Source organism: Myripristis murdjan, chromosome 1, assembly GCF_902150065.1.
Source record: "Myripristis murdjan chromosome 1, fMyrMur1.1, whole genome shotgun sequence".
Lineage (NCBI taxonomy): Eukaryota > Metazoa > Chordata > Actinopteri > Holocentriformes > Holocentridae > Myripristis > Myripristis murdjan.
Window position 1 is genome coordinate 24,483,785 of NC_043980.1, and position 9,304 is coordinate 24,493,088.

The following is a 9,304-nucleotide window of genomic DNA, read 5'->3' on the forward strand; positions in this document are numbered from 1 at the left end:
TCAGATTTGAATTGGAATGGTATAAGAGCAAGTGCATTTGTAAACTTAAAATGAATGCTTGTCCATCATATAATAATGCAACATACTGACATAGCATGTAATTAGCAGGTATTGTGTTGCAGAGTATCACAGATTGCCCCAAGACAGACTAAAGTGTGCAGCTGAAAAACTCTGTAGGGCAGCCTTGCGTTTGTTTTATCCACCAGGTGGTAGTAAAAGTGAGGAAAGTGGGAAGTGAGGTTAGATGTAAATAGAATTTTGTAAATTTATACACAAAATGTATCAGCTCACTGAGGGGAAGGAACAAAAATATATATAGAGTGAGAAATAGATATAGATATATAGAGGTATATATATATATATATATATATATATATATATATATATATATATATATATATATATATATATATATATATATATATATATATATATGTAGATACATAGATAATATCTATCTATCTATATATCTATATCTATATATATATATATATATATATATATGTAGCAATATTTTACACAGTTGTGGAGGAGAGGTGTTGAAAGTGTTTAACTAACAGAAAAAGTGGTGGAAACACAATATCCTGGCCAGCTACCTGCTGTGTGGGGAAACACAGCAGGTAATCAGCAGCAGATAATCTTCCCTGGAGGATGATGTGTTATTTTTCCTCACGGCACAGTTCAAGATTCAGCAGTGAAAGTAGGACAGGTGCAGTCATATTTTTGTACAGTTGTCCAGTGTAAATGTATGTAGACTGTATCTGGATGTGATTTAATGATCTGTGTTAAAAATACTACTGGTAGCTATATTTTGTTCACTGCTGCCCTGTGCACTCAGTGTTTTTTTCTTTTACATACACACTCATGTAGCAATAAACTGGCTAAATAATCATATTGCCCTTTCACACTTCCAAATATTGCAGTCCTTACTGTATATCTTTAGATAAGTGCACTGTGTATACTAAAAGTAGGTGTCATCTAAATTATTTTAATCTGTTACATTTAAATATATTTATTACATTTGTTATAAATGTTATGCTCTATGCCTTTCAATACAGTAGTCAAACTAGTGTGTCAATCTGTATTTTTTTTTTGTAATAGTTTATTCAATCAGTGAGATTGTCAGTCATCTGCTATGTAATCTACATACATTTAAAAATCAAACTGCACTCAAGATAAACAAGGGTCATGTCCACTGTAGCTGTAATTGTTGTGTATTGTTTCGAATAAGTGAAATCATCACCATCAGTGAAGCCTCTATTTGCTTGTAAAATCAAGTGCATTCACTGCAATAAAGCATTTCCTTGTGTGCTTCTTCTTGTCTTGTGTAATCTTATCTCTGTGTGGAAGTGGGACTTGTGTTTAGATAAAGGACACTACTTAGCTTTATAAGTCAAAATATCAGGTTTCAAGTCAGTTCATTTTCTTGATTAGTAGATCTGTGTGGCAGATTAACTGTGGCTCTCTGTCTAAGTGCTGCGTTGATGTCTGGACATGATAATTGAGGCCGGTCATGGTGACTGATAATACTGTGGCTCCAGACAACACTTCAAACCCAGCTGAGCTGAAACAGGATAGAAAGCAAAGCAAGCTAACACAAAAGAGGGAGAAGAAATATTTGAAGGCCCTTTTTTGTGAGGAGGTGAAGGTATTTTACTGGATCTGTTTGTACTTGCTGGTTTGGGGAATCATGCAATTTTGATTTATTACAGCTTTGTTCTTTGGTTATTGGATTCAAACAAATAAAAAAAAAATCCTGGGTTGACATTTTCATCACGGTTACTTAAATTGCCAGTAGCAATAACAGATTAATAACAAAAAACATTTTAAACTTAAAAGAACAAACACCTCATAACTGCATTTATTTCCGAAGAAGGCAACCTAATTTATGCATTTATCACTTGCCAACAAAATACATGCAAACATATTGAACAAACAAATGTTCTCCAGACAAGCCATTTCTCTCAAAAGCGTATGAACATGAAACACAATAATTTATACTAAGAGAATTTTGTGTCATCTTGAACTCACCAGGGATCTACTGTATAATTAAACCTCTATATTCCATCCATAAAAATATAAAGCTTTTAACCACACAGGACATAAGGTGAATTTCATGAGGATTCCAGTTTTGTTGAAGTGATCCTGACCTTTAAATTAAAATATCCAGTGTATGTGTCAAGGTAGATCACAATTAATATGAAAAGTTTTTACTCAGTGTTTGGACTTTTATCTAAAACTGAAGTGCATTGCAGTCCATATATTATACATCACAATTAGAGGTGTTTTTACTCCGTCTGTTGTGTTTTCCATTAATCACATGACAAAGAAAACAACAATCACTGCAACAGCTGTGTCCAGGTATGCCACAGTTGAATTGTTGGTCTGAAGTCTCTGATGTTTTGGTAACATAATATAGGATGCCCAAGCACAATTTCCTCTACATTCTCCTGCACGCTCAGCAGCTCAGATGGCAGACACAAACCTGTCCATATTTCCTGGGTATGAAGGGTGTCTCAGGTAACCCCCGGTGTTGGCGACAGGACCTGCAGCACCATTATACTGGGAGAAAGAACCTAACTGGACGGGGGAAACCCTACCGTAATGGTCCATGGTCTCCACAGTTCCCGGGGGTGAGGAATGGAGGCGTCCTGCCACTCCATACCCCTGGGTGTGGCCCTGTCCATATGAGCCCTGGGTAGCATGGTGATGTGGGTGGCCGTTTGGCCCGGAGTAGGTGAACCCAGCATGAGCTGAAGAGCGGGACGGCACAGACCCTCCACATGGCTGGCCCTGGAAGCCTGGAGGGCCCATGTTGCAGGGGCTGGATCCATTCAGACCCCCTTCAGGACTGAAGCTGCGGGTGGGCTGCTGCATCACCTCTGGTCCTTGACCTCCCAGTATGCTGGATGGAGTTGGGTGTCCGATGATGTTATTGATACTGAACATGCGGGTCTGAGCAGCGCCAAACCCAGGAGGTGATGGGGAAGGATAGTAGGCAGAGGGTAGCTGCTGCCCATAGGTTGGACTGACTGCCATGCTGGGGTAGACTGAGTTGGTATAGGCTGCTGATCGGGCAATCTGGACAGGAGAGAAAACAGGCGACTCATGGATATATGAGGCGTAGGTGCTGAAGTCACAGCGTTTGAACCTCTTCCTGCGCCTCAGGAAGCTACCGCTCTCAAACATGTCCTCAGCATTGGGGTCCAGAGCCCAGTAGTTGCCTTTCCCTGGCCGCCCTGGCTCTCGAGGGATCTTGATAAAACAATCATTGAGGGTCAAGTTATGGCGGATGGAGTTCTGCCATTTCTTAGAATTGTCCCTGTAGAAGGGGAAGCGCTCTGTGATGAACTTGTAGATGCCTCCCAAAGTCAGCTTGCGGTCAGGGGAGTTGGCGATGGCCATGGAGATGAGTGCAATGTAACTGTAGGGGGGCTTCCCGCGCTGGAGCGGTCTCTTCCTTCTCCGACCTCGGGGCTGTTCCTCTGTCTGAGGTAGAGGGTTGGAGGCGGGCAAGGAGTTCTCCGATGGAGAAGTTTTCTCCACCTTGACCACTGGCATTGTCATGGATGGTTCAAAATGTCCCCAGAAACACAGTTGATAAAGTGAACTTGCTGTTAAAGGTGCACAGTACTGGCTCTCCCACCGAATGTGTGAGAAACAGATTACACCTTGGACAGAGGAAAGTGAAACAAAATATCTGCCCAACAGACAATCATGCTATAGAGATTACATTTGTCTTTAACAACTCACTGTCTCTGTGCCCAGCAACTGGCAGTTCCTCAAATGTGATGAATGCAGTTGTCTTTCCAAGAGATGCTGTTTCGTGAAATGCAACGCCTAGCCTAGTCTTAATCCCAGAGTATGTGGTCAGGTGAAGTTGAGAGCACCATGTGTGTTGTTCGAGGTGTGTGAGAGAATGAGTCACTGAGTTACCTGAAGGGTGTATTACCTCCAGAGAACACCTGAGGGGCCACACCTCCCCTCAACACATCACATGCTCTTGACATACCTAAGCTTTATAAGGGTCTATTGTTCATGCTCTACAAAGTGCACATGGTGTGTGGTGGAAATTTTTATTTCAAGTGTTCTGACATTTTTGCTTTGTGATTTTCAAATGGGAACGCAATGAATGTCTGGCACTCTGAAATGGCTTCAAATGATCAACTATCTGACTCAGTCTATTTTTTTTTTTTTTTACCAGTTGTTGATCAATAATAGGCACAGAATTTTGACCCACTTTTATCACCTTTTTGTTTTTACCCACACTTATCAGATTTATTATATTTAGCAACTTTTTCTTTTCTGTGACTGACACTGACAAAACAAATATCTTTTCCTCTAAATATTCAAATCCACTTCTAAAGTAGACCTCAGTTTATTTTAAAAAGTTAAAAATGGGCCATGTTGTTTTGACGTTTAACACTAAAAGACCTCTTTAGTGGTAACTTAACCTGTGTATTGTTTTTTCTACATTGCTTCCTTGTTTGTTTTGTGCCAGTGGTTGGACAAGCCAGCTGTGTGTAGATGTAAATTATGTTGCCACGAGAAAGGCCGTCCTGTGATTGCAGCATGCAAAATACAGGCCATTATCCTACTTCTTGGATGCAACCAGACAGACAGGAATAACTCAGATGACACAGAAAGTGTTGATTTATTTTTTTAATTGCATTTTTCTTCACAATAGGTGGTAAAGCCAGTGTTTTGCTTATTTTCTTATTTCAGAGAGAGGTTTGGCTTTTAAAGCTGACACTGATCACTGCTGAATTTTATGGATGCCAGAGACGGAGGCCATGCTGACGCCTTGTGAGCAGCCCTAGTGGCATGAAGTCCTGGGACTCCAGGTTCACCGTGTTAAGCTCTTAAACAAACAGAGGAAAAACGTGGCTACGTCTTCCCAGCACTCAACACCACACCGGGTTAACACAGTGGACTGGTGTCAGGTGAACGACTGGTGAGGGAGGGAGGGTTTTCTCAGACAACAGACTGATGAAAAGTGTATCTGCTGTGGGGAGGGCCGGGATGCGGCTCCCCTGCACCTACAAAGGGGTGTCAGGGCTGAGGTGGAGCTACTCTAGGTTCCCATGTGATTCCACATACCTGTCAGCTGTTAGGTAAAGCCCTGAACTCTGCAAAACTATCCCGAACATCTCACAGAATATTTCAAAGCCTCGTTTGCCCACGTTTGCATTTAGGTAAAGGTAATAGGTAAGACACTCACCGGAAAATTTAGGAGCTTAATATTGTGTCATAATTGATGTGATGGATAAATCAAAAAGACAAAACCACTATTTTCGAATGAGGGTGCATAGTTATATGCAAATTTAAAATAAGTTAAGACAGGTTATTTCATGACCGTAGCCTGTGGCTTGTTTGTTGTGAAATAAAAGTTACACATCTGCTGATTTTTCATGCTTTGTCTGATTTCTATTCAGTTATTACCAAGCATGCAAACTACTATACATGCATGCTGTTTCATTTAATATGTTTTTCTTTTAGTAGTGGACAGTGTCAAACTGTGTGGCCATTCAATTCACCTGAAGTGTTCAACATTTCAGCAACCTGTTTCTCCATCTATTATTAGCTGTGGCAAATATTGTAATATACACTATATTACCAAAAGTATTCGCTCACCTGCCTTTACTCATACTATGAACTGAAGTGCCATCCCATTCCTAACCCATAGAGTTCAATATGATGTCGGTCCACCTTTTGCAGCTATTACAGCTTCAACTCTTCTGGGAAGACTGTCCACAAGGTTGAGGAGAGTGTTTATAGGAATTTTTGACCATTCTTCCAAAAGCGCATTGGTGAGGTCACACACTGATGTTGGTCGAGAAGGCCTGGCTCTCAGTCTCCGCTCTAATTCATCCCAAAGGTGTTCTATCGGGTTCAGGTCAGGACTCTGTGCAGGCCAGTCAAGTTCATCCACACCAGACTCTGTCATCCATGTCTTTATGGACCTTGCTTTGTGCAGTGGTGCACAGTCATGTTGGAAGAGGAAGGGGCCCGCTCCAAACTGTTCCCACAAGGTTGGGAGCATGGAATTGTCCAAAATGTTTTGGTATCCTGAAGCATTCAAAGTTCCTTTCACTGGAACTAAGGGGCCAAGCCCAGCTCCTGAAAACAACCCCACACCATAATTCCTCCTCCACCAAATTTCACAGTCGGCACAATGCAGTCTGAAATGTACCGTTCTCCTGGCAACCTCCAAACCCAGACTCGTCCATCAGATTGCCAGATGGAAAAGCGTGATTCATCACTCCAGAGAACGCATCTCCACTGCTCTAGAGGCCAGTGGCGGCGTGCTTTACACCATTGCATCTGACGCTTTGCATTGCACTTGGTGATGTGTGGCTTGGCTGCAGCTGCTCGGCCATGGAAACCCATTCCATGAAGCTCTCTGCGTACTGTACTTGGGCTAATCTGAAGGTCACATGAAGTTTGTAGCTCTGTAACAATTGACTGTGCAGAAAGTCGGCGACCTCTTTGCACTATGCGCTTCAGCATCCGCTGACCCCTCTCCGTCACTTTACGTGGCCTACCACTTCGTGGCTGAGTTGCTGTTGTTCCCAAACGCTTCCATTTTGTTATAATAGAGCTGACAGTTGACTGTGGAATATTTAGGAGCGAGGAAATTTCACGACTGGATTTGTTGCACAGGTGGCATCCTATGACAGTTCCACGCTGGAATTCACTGAGCTCCTGAGAGCGGCCCATTCTTTCACAAATGTCTTGTTTCACAGTCTGCATGCCTGAGTGCTTGATTTTATACACCTGTGGCCAGGCCAAGTGATTAGGACACCTGATTCTGATCATTTGAATGGGTGAGCGAATACTTTTGGTAATATAGTGTACTTCATGTCGTTGTCTTAAGCTCCCTACATGTAGTATGCAGTATGAAAGTTTGTGTGATGCGTGTGTTTTTATTCATAGGGCATGCAAAGCTAGCTGCCACTCCAGTCACAGTGACCAGATTCTCCAGCGAGAGGAGATTGGGAAATGCAAATACACCAGCCAGCGCATCACAAGATGTTTACACCAATTTTTTGCCACAAGATAATTTTAGTAGTCTTTATTTGGGACATTGCTCATGTTATTCATTTTAAAATAGGTGTGCGTCATTGTTGCCTATGGTTAGTATCTTTTGGGAACATCAAAAGTGCATAACGTTTGTTGAAATAAAAATAAAAATAGGTATAATAAGATTATGATTTTTGCATTTTTAGAACAAATAATTTGTTAAACAGTAAATAACTGTTGGCTTTTTTAAGATGCAAAATAAATACAGCAAATATAGGTCAAGACAAATTCACACACTATGTAAGTACAAATTCAAACACTATATATTATAATGTAAAATATTTTTATTGCTGTGGTAAAGCGTGTGTTTGATTATGAGATTACTTTACTTTTGCTTATGACAGGTATGATAGACACACTGTATGGTTTGCAGTGGACCTCACCCAGTGCAGCTTCTTATGCTCGGTGACTATGAACAATTAGTGTTGACTATTTTCTCAGATACCAGTTGTTGCTGGAGCTCAAACTCATTGCTGCCATAGTTTGCTTATGCATCATCGTCTGGCACCAGAACAGCATTTGCCTTTAATATTTGCTCATAATCCATTTATCTCAGTGTTTGCATTGGTGGATTAAAATATGACTTATGTCACTGAAAGGTGGATCTACTGTCAACATGTTTTATTTCACTGTGAATACTGAAATCTATTTGGATCCAGGATCTGATGGTAAATAATGCCAAAATGTATGGACTGTTTTTCAACATGAAAATTGAGGATTCTGTTGTAACACTTCCATATGCCGAGAGAACACCAACTTTTACAATATTTTGAGATACAATGAAAGCAAATCAGTAGAATTACTTCTTTACTCTGCTGTTTTTTCCCCCCACTTTAAACATATATAAAAATTGCAGTTAAATGAGAACCCCTGTAGAGTAAACTGACAAAAACATGGCAAAAGAAGACAGAAGAAATGTGAAGGTTGAGTCTACATGGTTGTCATCACCGGCCTGACCTCAATCAAACCTCAATTTCACAAAGTGCACCTTTAAGTTACTCTCATGCAGTCACTCAGTGTTCAGTTTCGAGTCCTGAAATCTTAAATCTGGGAATCCACATGAAGCCCTAAGTCGCTCCCTGTGAAGTGTACTTGGGTTTGGCATCACTGAATATACGTTAGTGCCTCCACAGCTAAGAGCCCTGGAGCCATGCATTGATGCCACCGTGAGGGGCCTCCATCTGTCTGCCACGGTGCAGTCTGGAGACGCAAATGTCGACTGGAGCCTCTACAGCTGCATACAAGAGCTGGGCTGCAGCCAAGGCAAATGAAGGGCGCTTCACTTTGTCTCTCACATTATACTTGTGGCTGTGCCGGAGAGAAACGGCTCTCTCCAAACAAAGACAAACAAATCAGCCATTTGAATTTGAACACTTGACTTTAACCATTTGCTGGCTGTGCATAAACAGGTGACTTCAGAGACGATGCAAGCTGAGAACAATGTGCACGTCAGACATACAGAAATGTGTTCAAAATGAGAGAAACCATTAGAGATAATGCAGGCTCCTCAGAAGGAGGGAGAGACACTTTATTATTGACTGAGGTGGGCAGAAAAGGGCAAAGAATCCATACTGTTATGTGTGTGCTATGTTTTAATTTATGAAGGGGAGTTACCACCGATGAAAGGGGAAAAGTCTATTTTTATTTATTTATTTATTTCAGAATGAACTTTAAAGCAAAATACACAATATTTTTTTAAAAAGTATTGTCTTTTGATAATTTTGTCATCAACATTTATCTTATAGAGTAAAGTAATATCTTAAAGAATTTACATTGCCATGCAATTTACATTCACCTTTGAATACATTCTTTCATTTTGCTCTTGGTGGATTTTAGACCATTTTTTAAAATTAATGTGTTTAAAATCTCACTTCATTCAAAACACAATTCACAATACTATTATTGATTAGGGACGCTAAAACATGTCTGCAGAAGAGATCAAATTTTCACTTATGTATGAGAGATTACACAAAAAAAATGAAAAAAAAAAAGATGGGATACATTATTTTCAACCAACTTTCCAGCAGACTGAAGGTTACTTGAATTATAAATGGGTTTTAGGGAGGGAAAACCTGCTTGAATTATGATTTAATAGTGTTTGTCTGTCTTAAGACGCCTTGTAGACAAATTATTCAAAAGTGTTTTTGAATGAGTCTCCATGCATTGAAGAGTTCTTCCCAAAAACATCCTAATATTCTTTGAGGAGATAATTATCTATTAG

General features: G+C 40.5%; 1 protein-coding gene across 1 annotated transcript; it reads right to left on the bottom strand.

The window, feature by feature from the left end:
* Window positions 1-2,148: 2,148 nt before the first annotated feature.
* On the bottom strand, window positions 2,149-3,827 carry foxe1 (forkhead box E1). Its single transcript, XM_030053805.1, has one exon. It carries the CDS (start codon window positions 3,565-3,567, stop codon window positions 2,467-2,469), a length of 1,101 nt encoding a protein of 366 aa, XP_029909665.1. The 5' UTR covers window positions 3,568-3,827; the 3' UTR covers window positions 2,149-2,466.
* Window positions 3,828-9,304: the final 5,477 nt, after the last annotated feature.

Excerpts from the sequence above, each read along its gene's own strand:
- foxe1 (XM_030053805.1), bottom strand. The coding sequence starts at position 3,567 with ATGACAATGCCAGTGGTCAAGGTGGAGAAAACTTCTCCATCGGAGAAC.